The sequence below is a fragment of the Clinocottus analis genome, unplaced genomic scaffold, assembly GCF_023055335.1.
Source record: "Clinocottus analis isolate CAN_PGR_092001 unplaced genomic scaffold, fCliAna1.0.p SCAF_6, whole genome shotgun sequence".
NCBI lineage: Eukaryota > Metazoa > Chordata > Actinopteri > Perciformes > Cottidae > Clinocottus > Clinocottus analis.
This window is the reverse complement of record NW_027176218.1, coordinates 12,520,820-12,533,665: the sequence shown is the minus strand read 5'-3', so window position 1 is coordinate 12,533,665 and position 12,846 is coordinate 12,520,820. Positions and strand designations below refer to the sequence as shown.

Here is a 12,846-nt window from a genome sequence, read left to right as displayed (position 1 = left end):
GTGTGTGTGTGTGTGTGTGTGTGTGTGTGTGTGTTATAACCGAGGACAGAGTCACTGACTCTAGCATTACATTACCAGCCAGTGTGTCTCCATCCCCAGGTATCTCTTCTTTCTGGACTCCCTTTACTTTGTGTGTGCTGGTACACAATGTACAGTGTGTGCGTGTGTGTGTGTGTGTGTGTGTGTGTGTGTGTGTGTCTGTGTGTGTGTGTGTTTGTGTGTGTTAAAAACATGTATGTGTGTGTGGACATGCACGTGGCTTAAGTCAGTGTGCTTTGAGTTTGTGACTTTATCTGTGTGCACTGCAAGTGAAAGTAAACATGTGTGTGGTGATACAATAGTAGAATTGTCATGTTGTGTGTGTGAGTGTCGCGTAGGGTGCATGCATGTGGTTTTGCAGGGTGATTGTGAACATACCACTGGACAGTGTGTGTGTGTCTGTACAGCTGCCTGCGAAAAAAGAGGGCATCACCTCGTCTTCGCTGTCTGAATTGTCAATAATCTTGTCACAGAGTGTGTGCACGCACATGTACGTGTGTTTGTGTGAAGAAGCTGGAGTTAGTTGCCATTACGATGCTCGTCCAGCCACATAGCGCCATTGTTTGTGACAGTGTTTCTGTTTGTAATCTCCTACCTGACCAGAGCTAAAAGGCTGCAATAGTGTCTCACTTTCACTGGATGGGGAAGGAGGAATACATTTAAATAATCAGCGGTTTGGGTTCATGGCTGATATTATGCCTCGCTGCTTTTGTAAATGAGCATCTGTGTGTGTGCAAACAGTGTGTGTTTGTGTGTGTGTTTATGTGCATCTGCTTTTGAAGACATCTGCGGACGTCTTAGTGGACTGCTCTTGTAGCACTATCCCCAGCGCTACACTCTTCACCAGAGATGAATGGACAGAGAGCTAGAAAGCAGGAGACGGAAACAATCCGTGTGTGTGCTCGTGTGTGTTTGTGTGGCTGCATACAAATGTGTGTATGCTTGCGTGTGTGATGGATAGAGGGCTTTATGAGAGAGGAATAGGCTAATGACCAGGTCTCCAGAGGCAGTAAGATTCCTGGAGCTATTACTGCCGGAGTTCATAATGGCCTCTGTGCTTGGCCTCTTTTACACGCTGCTTAATGGGGGAATCTACAGTCCACCGCCAAGTATAACCCACCCAGAGAATACACACCGCTGTGTGCTTTGACCCCAACACCGCGTACACACACACACACACACACACACACACACACACACACACACACACACACACACACACTCACACACACCATAAACACACAGGGCAGTGCATGTGCGATCAGGTTTATCCTCTCTTTCATGAACCTACAGACTATTCAGACAAGTCATGTGTACATTTTACAGTTTATCGTCCTCTTAAATGCACACACACACACACACACACACACACACACACACACACACACACACACACACACACACGCACACACACAAAATGCAACCTGTATAGGTCACAAAGGATGGAGGTGAGACACCCACCTCAGAGAAAACTGAGTGTCTGCCTGCAGTACACAGCCCAACCATAAATCATGTCAGGCTACTCTCTGCAGACACACACACACACACACACACACACACACACACACACACACACACACCGCACACACACCGCAGACACACACGATCGCTCACTCCCCCTCTCTCCTTTGTGTAGGTTTGAGTACAAGAGAGAGGGATTTGGGGATTATAGGGGAGCCTCACTTTTTTCTTTTTCATCGTTTCCTTCAGTACTTGTTGTTTCCATATAGAAAAGTAAGGAAGTAGGGGGCCGCTAATCTGCGTAGATGTGTGTGTATGCGCATGTGCAAATCTGTGTGTCTAGTAGAGTGCATGCCTGCCAGCTTGTGTATGCATGCTTGTGTGTGTGTGCGAGCGTTTTTCATCACTGAACGGATCTCAGGGAAAGACGGAGACAGTCTATTCATTTAGGAAAACATCAAGGCTGTTTGGTGCTACTGTGTGTCTGGTTTCTTAGAAATGCAAGAGGAAGAGATGAAAGAAAGGGGGAGAAATAGAAAGTGAGAGGGAGGAAAAAGACGGACAAGGTAGAAATCTGCACTCGGAAGCGCAAATCGATGCAAAACAGCTGTTAAATAGCTGCAAAGTGGAGCAGCTGCTTGGGAGACGTGGAGAGAGGGATGGGGAGATGAAGGGAGGGACGATTAAGAAAGAGGGAGACCGGGAGACTGACAGAGAGGCCCAGGGGAGATGTTGAAATATTAAATGAAATGAAGCAGGCTGAGTGAGCTTATAGCATATGATGACAGATGATTTATAATAAACATGTTATTACCGGATGCTTTTTCAAAGTATGTTTGTGCTTTTTAAAGTATTGTATCCTATATGAGTTTTATAATGTAATATTCCTTTGTCACTCCTGATCCTGATGGAAAAAAACTGCACTTACAAATCATATTTTTGATAAGGGATTACTTGACTATTGTGTAATCTGAAAGGTGTCGCTCGTTGTGATGCAAGTGTGTGTGTGTGTGATGAGTGTTTTAGTGTCTTTTAGCTCATTCTCTTCATTTTACAGCAGCCAACTTTAATCTATGTGTCACAGCTTTTCGAGGTATAAGAAGAGCCAATATTGGGCAATTAGGCAAATGTTTAGTCAGTAATAATAACAATCTGAGGTGAAAGTGATGAGTTGTTCTTTACCAGACCAGATTATTTTTCCACTGATGATAATGGCATTAGTAGTAGAAGCAGTAAAGTGGTGGTTCCTTGTCAGCAGGAGCTCAATAGTATTGTCTGGAGGAGTTAAGTTAGCCAGGCGCTATGAGTGCAGCAGCAGGAGGAGCTGACTTTACCAGATCTGATTTTCTCCAGTTAACATGTCCAGGCAGTGAGGTATCAGCAGTCTGGGGCCACATCTTCCTTCTCTCCATCCCTCCATCTCTCCAGGGAGCATCAGTGGAGCAGGTGCTCGCACTCCTCCCTCCCTTCCTCCCTCCCCTCTCATACCCCGCCTCTCCCTCTCTCTCCCTCTCTCTCTCTCTCTCTCTCTCTCTCTCTCTCTCTCTCTCTCTCTCTCTCTCTCTCTCTCTCTCTCTCTCTCTCTCTCTCTCTGAGGACAACTAACGTGTTGTCCTTCTTCTTTCCACATCATCCGTGCTTGCTGTGGTGGTGTCGGGGAGATCACACAGCAGGCGTTATCGCTGCAGAGCCACTGTACTTTACCATCTCAGGATGCACAAAATCCGAGGATTGTCTTTTCTTTGGTGAGGCGGTGAGTTGTCGGTTTTTTGTTGTTGAGTCGGCTACAAATCGTCCCAATGTTTGCTTTGTTGTGGAGAATAATAAGGTCATTCAGTCATGCGTATTGGCTCATTGCTTTTAAAGTTACCTTGGGGTTGAATTGTTAAATTATGACTGAACTTTTGTTTAGATGGCGCTGAAAGGTGACTTTATCTACCTTATGACTGTCTTTTTATCTTTCTCATCTGACAATGTTGTATTATCTTATGTGCTGTTTTTGTGGCAGCAGTTTCGGTTTGATGTCTGTTGGCAGTAAAATCCTCACTTTGTAGGCTGTTGGAGGAAGAGAAATTATTTTCTTTCTTCGAGTCTATTTTTAGATTACCTGCTGTAAAGTACAACAGGCAAAGTGTGCACTGTGTGATTAAATCACACGACAATACTGTGTAATCAGACAAACTGGTTAAGCTTGACGATCAATGTCAAACCAGAAGGAGAAAACAGCTTCTGGTTACGTTTTTCAAAATAAAGCGCAATTTGTGTTTGCCACAATGATTCATAAAGGGACCTCATTTAGTATTGAAATGATGATTCAAGCCCAATGGAATATTAGTTTATTTAATATTCCTACATTGTATATGCTATATTCATGTCGGGAACCTTACATGCTCTTACTTTGAAATTAGAATCAATCATTTCCTGTTTTATTCTGTTAACTGTGTCTGTCTTGACGCAGCCGCAAGAAGGTGAGGCTTGTTAAAGTGTTTGTGGTCCGTTGTTATGTCATCTTTCTCGTCCAACTTGTCGGTGATTACACACCGCCCCTGTTTGCTCCTGGTAAACTAAACTGAAGAAGACAGACCTGAAACACCATGGTGTGTCACCCAGTCTCCTTGTAATGGTTTGTCTCACAGCACCCTTGGGAGTAAAGAGTCGCTCTTTAATCCGGGACCTTTAACAGCGACTGTATTGTTTGGCTGAGATAGATCTGCCGCCGGGCGCATTAGCAGCAGTCAAGCGGATCACGTCGCTTTTGTGTGTGTACACAGCCTGCAGGTGGAGTTCAACACACACGCGCGCGCATACACAGACACACACGCGCGCGCACTCTATGCGCCATGTGCTGCTCCTGACCTGCCGTAGACCAGCTGCTCAGCAGGGGTTACTGAGTAAACCTCCAATCTCTTTAATTAGCTACCTCCTTCTCATATGGATACTGAAAACTCATATCACACACTCAGTGGCTTCAGATTAACCCCAGTGCTTTTATTTCTTTAAATTATTAAACCTATTAATGTGAATTACTTGTTCAAAGCTTAGGAGCATCACACTCATATTCCTCTATGGTGTATTTCTGGTAGACTACTCAGTGGTTTGTTTTGAATGATCTAATCCTACTTTTTGTTTAATCTCCTTGAGTTTCAATACCATTAGAGTCAAAGCTCTTAGTCAATTTAGCTAATTTAATATATTAGGTAATATATAAGAATTTGCTCCTCATATGAAGTTTTATATAATTGTAAACATTATTGTATTTGGACCTGGACTTGGTTTTTGGATTGTATATCAGACAAAACAAGATATCACCATGGGATATTCAGATCTTTATTAGACCAATTGATTAAGTGGTGTATTGACAAGATAATAGTTTTTTTGTACTTTGAAATCAGCAAACAATCTTATCAGAGGGCTCTTTACTTGTTCCCTCATTATTGTAAGTATGTATTACTTGAATAGTCTTATTTTGTCTTTGATGGTATAGTGCTAGTATGGACTGGCGATTGTTTGTTTTGTTGTGGTGTTTTACATGTCATGTCCTAAACGGTAATCCTGGATACAATAACAATGTATAGACTGTAGTATGGGATCTATAATGCATAGTCTTCATTTTCTAAAGAAGTGGTCGGGCACAGCATGGAAACACAACGCACTGCAGTGATAGCTGAATATCTGGTAGTCTGGTAGCTTATACATACTGACACGAGGACGGAGGTGATGCGGGGAATAAATCAACTGCCAAGGCTGCCATTGTCATTGCTCCACCCTCATCTATTCACAGGTACAGTATGAGGAAATAATCCATACAATCTGTAAACTTAATTTCCTTTGAGACAACTATATCAGCTCCTCTCAGATCTGCTGACCCAAACCTCAACTGGAATGTTACTCTTTAACAACATCCTTGTTTACTACGGGGATAGTTGTTTTGCACCACACACCTCAATTACACCCTGCACTTTCTACTTACCAAACACCTGCCTGACGTTCCAGTCTATGTGCATCTGCTAGTCTGTTTGTCTTTGCACACCTTTGTGCAAGGAGTGTGTGGTTGCATGTGTCACCCCTCCCCCCTCCCCTCACGCTGTGTTGGTTCAGATGGTTGAGGTCTAGTCACCGTGGTGTCGGCACCTGGTGAGCAGAGGCGACCGCGAGCCGGGGAAGGGGAACTTTGGCTGTCAACTGTCTGACCCTCTGTATACACTTCCAATGCTGAACACACACACACACACACACACACACACACACACATGCACATGCACATGCATGCATGCGCAAACAAAACCTGCAGGCAAGAGTCAGACAAAGACAGGAAACGAAACAAACTGAGAAAGAGCAAGACTGGTTTGTCTCAGATTGCTTTATCTTTTAGCATTATCTCCCTATCAGAGAGGCGAGATTGAGCCACGCGCCGTAGAAAAGATCAGTGACTCGGAGGAGAAAAACAGAAATGCAATGATGGGAGAGGCTGTCGAGTGAGACTAAAAAAGAGATAGTGAGGAGGAAATGACAAGGCAAAGAAAAGATTACGCGGACGGATAGAGAAAAGTGTAAGGCTCCCAAAACAGCTGCTATATATATATATATATCTTCTTCTGTATCTGACAGACAGTGACAAGATGCTTGTAGACAAGTACACTGATTAGAGACATGGAGAAGGGGTCACTGGAAGACAAACAGTATCCTGCAGCCAGGAGGAGGTGCGACTGAAGAGAGTTCAAGGGAGGAGAGAACAACACAGAGGAGGAGTTTTTCTTCTAGCCATCCCGTCTCTGCTGACAGCCCACATTTCTGCTCTAAGCTGTTGCGGTGATAATTTACAGACCTTTCAGCAACATCTCGACTCTGTTATGATTGCACAGTAAACATGGCTCGGCTCTAGCGGACACAGTGTTTAATATAAAACAGAATAATGACTGCTTTGCTTCCCATACTGTCTCCATTGTTTCTTTTCCTGCTGTGTGCTGTTAATTCTCTGCTCCAGTGTGTCTTTGGATGTTGCTTCCTGTTTGTTTTTAGTGCTGGAGGTGTTGGTTATTACACTATGTGGTTTTTCTGCTCCATTTATCCTCGGACCATAAATGCTTGCTGGCTGTTTGGTCCCTAGGGGTCACATGCATACGTTTTGTGACGCACAATCTTGAGTCAGCTAATTCTGTACGTGCCCGTCATTGCATCTATTTACACGGACGCCTTACATATGTGTGTTTCTGTTGTTCTGTCTTATGTCATCTCTTTGGCGTTTATGTTAATTTGCATGCCTTTTTCTGTATTCGTCAGTATGTGAGATGCTGGAGTGGGAGAGTGTGTTTGTTGTTTATGGATTGTAAGGAAGTGTTAAGTGTTTCTGAGCAAGCTGCAGAGTGACTGGAGCTAGTAAAGCCATTTCGCAGCCCCTGGAGTAACCCTGGAGACTGCTGTGTTGACGCCACTCTGACTGCTATTACAGACAAGTTTAAGAGGCTGTAAAACATTTGGCTACTTCTCTTCTCCCCCTCTTTCTCTCCCTTTTTGAGTGTGTGTGTGTGTGTGCTTGTCAGAGGAATTTGAAAAAGTCTGCCAGCTATTGTAACAGCAACAGTAGCTGTTGTTGCGATTAATATCAGCTGTAGGAGCCCAAATAATAATACTATAAAACTTAACTAGAGCATGTTTTGCGTTAAGAGAACACAGGTGTGTGTTTACGTGCACACTCATTATTTGTCTAATATTAGGTAACTGTTCGTAAACACAAATGAGGATAGTCAATTTAATGTCTAATTGTTAACACAGTAGCCGACACAAGAACACACACACTCAGACATGCCAATGTGATGAGGGTTAATGAGTAGGTTGTGTGTTATAACCTCCTCTTCTATCCTAATGACCCACCCTTTAAACACACACACACACACACACACACACACACACACACACACACACACAGACACACACACACACACACACACACACACACACATAAATTGTGTTTTTTTTTAATGAGCTGATGGGGCAGAGCAGGTCCCCCCTGCTGTCCTCACAGTCCCCCTGTGTAGTTGGTGTTTGTGTGTGTTTGAGAGAGAGAGAGCAAAAGTGAGAGTTAGAGAGAGCAGGAGACATAAAAAAGGTGTCAAAGACACAGGGCTCAACATGTCCTATATCACTTACACCATGCAGAGCAGAGGGTAATTGTGTGTGTGTGTGTGTTTGCGTGTGCGTGTGTGTGTGTGTGTGTGTGGGGGGGGGGGTAAGCGTGGGTGTGTGCATGTGTGTGTGTGTTTGTGTGTGGATGAATGGAGTCACACCCGGATTTCCATTTTGGCAAAGCAGGCAGTTTTATTAGTGTGTGGCGTACATAGAAATATTTTTAGCTACAGCATGTTAGTGTCTCTTTGGACCGGAGCGTCAGTTGGTCGATGGTCCTTAGTAAATATTGAAATTGTGATGTATTAAAAGGACATTTGGGGCTTACATGAATGGTTTCTAGAGGATAAGTAATAATGACTGAAGTGAACTTTCCCTTTAGTGCCAACAACAGGTCACGTGTTCAACATGTTATATCAAACAGTTTACCATAAAATCAAAATCCATCATATAATATAATTCTAATGTTCTCAGTACTTTGAGATTAATGTTAACACGCTGAATCATAGTGTTCATTTTATGTTGCATTTGAGCATGTGTAACCACATCCATGTTAACATTCTTGCATTTGTATGCTTACTAGATAATGTCCCATTTTAGGCTAACAGATAGTAGGGCATGCTAACTGTAACATGGTAGCATGGTGTTGTCTATATTCAGCTCAAAGCACAGCTAAAGGCTGACAATGGGCAGCTAAGCCTAATGAATTTCATATTTTGTCTAAATCCTAAAAGAAGTGTATGTGCGGAAAGTCAAGTGTTGTTGCTGTCGTGTTTATTAGCATCTTACAAGCTGACCTTATGTGAGCAAAGGGTTTGTTTGACAGCTCAGACGGATCTTAAAACATTCTTAGCATGAACTTTGGTCAGCGTGTTTGCAAGAACTGAAACATTTTCCACTTGAGTGTTAGTTTTTGCTTTACCTCAACTTGTGTCTTTACATTGACTTTTGTATGCAGTCGTTAGTTGTTCTCATTATGTTAGCAACATTAGTCTGTTTGCAATTTGCAGTGCAGTTTGTTAGCTTGTTTGTAACACTCTAACTGTAATCATGCTAACAGTAGCTTTCAGGTCAAACTACAGTTAAGGGAAAACAACTGGAAATTAAGTCTGAAAATGTTGAGCCTGAGCAGTCTGAGATGTCTTATAATCTGTACTGCACAGAGGATAAAGCATTTTTGTTTATGGTAACAACATGGTCCTTTCATGTCTGGTACTGTCCTCAGCTCAAATGTGCATATTTTTTCAAGGTAGTAGTTTTCTAGTTTGCAATGAGCATTGCAGCCTTGTGAGGCTGCGAGCAGGACCTTTTTGTTGTGTTTATTCATTAAGTTGTCACTTTAAATAAAGACTCCTAAAGGGAGTTAAATGTCTTAATTTGTATTTCGGGCTTTTGTATGTTTCACCCTCCAACTTCCTGCTGTCCTGGGCAGTAGAGGTCAGAGGTGAAGGGTCAAAGGTCACTGTCAGAAACCTCCCCTCCCCCTTGTCCCCAAAGCAGACAGAGCTGACTAGCAGAGAGACAGAGTGATGGATGGAGGGTTAACACTACCCGTTGCCACACACACACACACACATACACACACACACACACGCACATGCACACACACGCACACACACACACACAAGGAGCTCAAACCACACACCCACCCTCCCCGTCATCACTCTAACCCTCCTCCTCTTTCTACTCCCCCCTCCAACCAACCTCCACCCGCCTGCGAGTGCGAGCCAAAAAGAAGAGGGATGAAGAATGAAGAGAGAAAAGAAAACGACAGTGAGCACAGTTTGAGAGAGAGAGAAGAGACAGCTAAGCAGAGAAAATGGAAAGATAAAAAGAGTGACGGAGACTAGAGGAGGAGGAGGTAGGATGGAAGGGGTGATAGATGGAGAGGGAGGGAAAGGAGGAGGGGGGCGGTGGATAGAGAGGAGGAGGAGGAGGAGGAGGAGGAGGAGGAGGGAGAGGAGGAGGAGGAGGGAAGTGGATAGAAAAGAGGTCACGTGACCACGTAGCAGCTGCAAGGCTGAGAGGGAGAGAGAGAAAGAGTCTCACAGAGGAGTAGAAAGACGACGAGCAGGAGGAGAACAGTGAGCGGGAGGGTGAGTGTGTCTGTTTGCATGTTTGAATTATGCTCACATGCATATGTTAGTATGTTTGTGTTTGTGAATGGCATGGGGAAATATCAGAGGAATAGCCTGTGACAAAAGATTGGAGAAAAAAGGAAGAAAGAAAGCAAGAAACAGAGAGGAGATTATGTGTCTTGGCTTTTGTTAAATAAGCTTCAGTATGCTGAGATAAATGAGAGAGAGAGGACACAGGGAAGGAAATAGTGAGCAGAGAGGAAGGAAGGAGAGAAAGAGTCGATAGAAACTGTCTTATCATCTCTCCCTTGACTGCTGGGCTCAGCAGAGACAGAGATATACACACACCACACACACACACACACACACACACACACACACACACACACACGCACACATACGAACGCGTATGCACACGCACGCACACAAACACACACACGGCTGTCAGGATCTGAGCTTTTACTCTCTTCATCATTGTTTCCCTTTCAGTCTTTTCTGTTTCTATTAGCTTTATCGCCATGGCATGTAAATACACAAGTGGAGCCAAAGAAATAAAGGAAAATAGTGAATAAAGTAAAGGAAATATATCATAAGTGTACCCGAAACCGATGAAGTGAATGTTACAGAAAATCTTGCGTACCCTTTTTTTTGATGTACAAACACATCATAGTGTGGACGTGTCAGTCAGGACAGTTAGATGGATGTTGACAGGTTATTAGTTATCTGTCTGTGTTGCTTTGTGACAGTTGGAAACAACCTGATTAAACTGACAGCATCACAAAACCTGGCATAGCTTTTGCAACACTTTGATAATGTTTAACTTTATTTTCCAAACATGCAGCAGAAATGTACAGATAAGTTTAGTTCATACAGCAGCCTCTGTTAATCCCACATCATGTTCACTAACTTAAAGATTTGGCTTTGGTCTTCTGTGTTTTTCCACAATCTACTCTTTATATGTCTTCCTCTTTCACTCTGTTTAGATTAGATTAGACTAGATTCAACGTTATTGTCATTACACATGTACAAGTACAGAGCAACGAAATGCAGTTTAGCGTCCAACCAGAAGTGCAATAGTCGTAAGTGTCAATATGTACAGAGAATCAGTTAGAGTTTATCACTCGACCGCTTCCTCTGCTTGTCTTTACTCACACGTGTGAAAGCTGGCGGGTAAAATGTCGACATCTAATCTATGAATAATAGGAGATTTATGATACTTTCAATTAACAAACTGAGAGATGACTGCCCTTTATTCTTTTGCTTCTTCAAAACCACCCATGTGATGAGCAGAACATTCAATAATGGTGTTCAATGTGCACGTATGAATTTTTCATGAGTGTGTTTACTGCTTTGGCTGCGTGTATGCATGTTTGAAAGGTGGCTGTGCGTGTGTGTGTGTGTTTGTATGTGTGTGTGCGTTGTGGTGGTAATGAGGTCATTGCTGTAGCAGGCAGTGGGCTGGCGGCTAATTCCAGCTGTAATTAACATTAGTGGGTCAGTAAGAGGGTAGAGGGTGAAGACAAAGGTTACGCTAACCACGTCTGGTCTAAGTGTGTCCACTATTCAATAAATCGATGGGTTTGCCTATTATCTGTGTGTGTGTGTGTGTGTGTGTGTGTGTGTGTGTGTGTGTGTGTGTGTGTGTGTGTGTGTGTGTGTGTGTGTGTGTGTGTGTTTATTTGTGGGGTTTTTTCTTCTTCATTTGTGCATTCGTTCGCATCTGTGAGGGTGTTAAACTGCAGGGATGCTTAATAATGTTTGCGTGTAGACACTCCAGAGGTCTTGCGATGTGTTGGCTGGCTCCCTTGAGGAAATGGACATGTGTGCACTCATGTGTGTCATTTGCTATTAGGGTCACCGCTCTATTTGACACAGCTCTACTCCCTCCACTCCATCTCTGACGGAGCTGACCCACGCGTATGTGCTCACTATGATGTCCAGACACAAAGGCGCACACACACTTCTCCATTCTCTTTGAGCAATTGTGGAAGAGTTTCATTCATTCAAGATAAATGAGATACCTACTGTGGGAAAAGAACGATGCATGTTCTTACAAATTGATTATTTTTCTACTTTTAGAAAGAGGCGGTAATCGAATTCCACCGCTGACAAAAGAATCGCAGACATTTTCTAACTGGATTGTTTTCATTGAAAGACATCAAAGAATGAACACCATGTTGCAATTTGTCCATATGTCAAAGCGCCTCACTCTATTTCTGTCGCTCTCCTCCTCAGGTATGAACCATGAGTCCAATAAATCGGCATCATTAGGAATGATCTCCACGGCAACTCGCACCACCGCTACTGTCAGTCCCCTCAGCCCACTAACCAATGGGAACGCAGTTGTTCAATCTGCAAACTCCGGATTCGCTGCTGCCCTGCGTAAACTGGCCAAACAGGCCGAGGATCCCAGAGGTGAGCGTTTAAGATCCAGAGCTCCAGCGGCTTCAGGCCCTGTGTCCTAAAGACACACACACATGTACAGTAGACTCTTCTTTGCTGGTCACACCCAAAAAGAAACACAACTCTACTACTACAGCTGTCAGAAAGAGAAAAACAATAAATATTCAATCTGAGCTTCATATAAAGGAATAGTTCAACATCTTGGGTACAAAAATGCATATTTTCTATTCTTAAGGAGAAAGGGGATTAACCGTATGCCCTTGTATAACTGCAGTTTGTCATTTTAACTTTTTTATTTGTGGACAGATTAAACAAACAAGTTATAATGTGTTAATCAGTGCTGGCTAGGCCGGCTTGGCTAGCAGTTTCCTCCTGTTTCCAGTCTTCATGCTAAGCTAATGTCTCTCTGTGGTTGCTTCATATTCACCGTACTCACATCAGAACAGTATCACTCGTCTCATCCGACTTTCCGTCACAACGCAAATAAGTGGATTTCCAAAAATGTCGAGCTATTCCTTTTAAAGATGTGAACGAGATGCTAATAACAGACAATCGCACGTTGTGCTGCAACACAGGGCCAATAATTGTGTAAGCAGATCATTTCACAGACCAAGGTTGTGTTTTGTGGATTATTGTGAAATGTTTTACTACATGGTATTCGTGCGTTAATGTGTGCATTAGTGTGTGTGTGTGTGTGTGTGTGTGTGTGTGTGTGTGCGTGTGTCTCCTCCCTCTGCTCATT

The 12,846-nt window shown here is 43.3% G+C and overlaps 1 protein-coding gene across 3 annotated transcripts in view; it reads left to right on the top strand.

Moving 5' to 3' along the window:
• Positions 1 to 12,846, top strand: part of LOC137804261 (genetic suppressor element 1-like) — a 35,701-nt gene that overhangs the window by 9,772 nt on the left and 13,083 nt on the right. Inside the window, exons 1-2 of one of the 3 annotated variants that reach the window (XM_068603392.1) lie at positions 3,168 to 3,253; positions 11,937 to 12,116. In XM_068603392.1, coding sequence (XP_068459493.1) covers positions 11,939 to 12,116 — 178 coding nt within the window. In that variant the 5' untranslated portion in view covers positions 3,168 to 3,253; positions 11,937 to 11,938. Of the gene's footprint in view, positions 1 to 3,167; positions 3,254 to 9,648; positions 9,720 to 11,936; positions 12,117 to 12,846 lie in introns of those variants that run through there. The other 2 variants (XM_068603391.1, XM_068603390.1) reach the window with 2 other exon arrangements.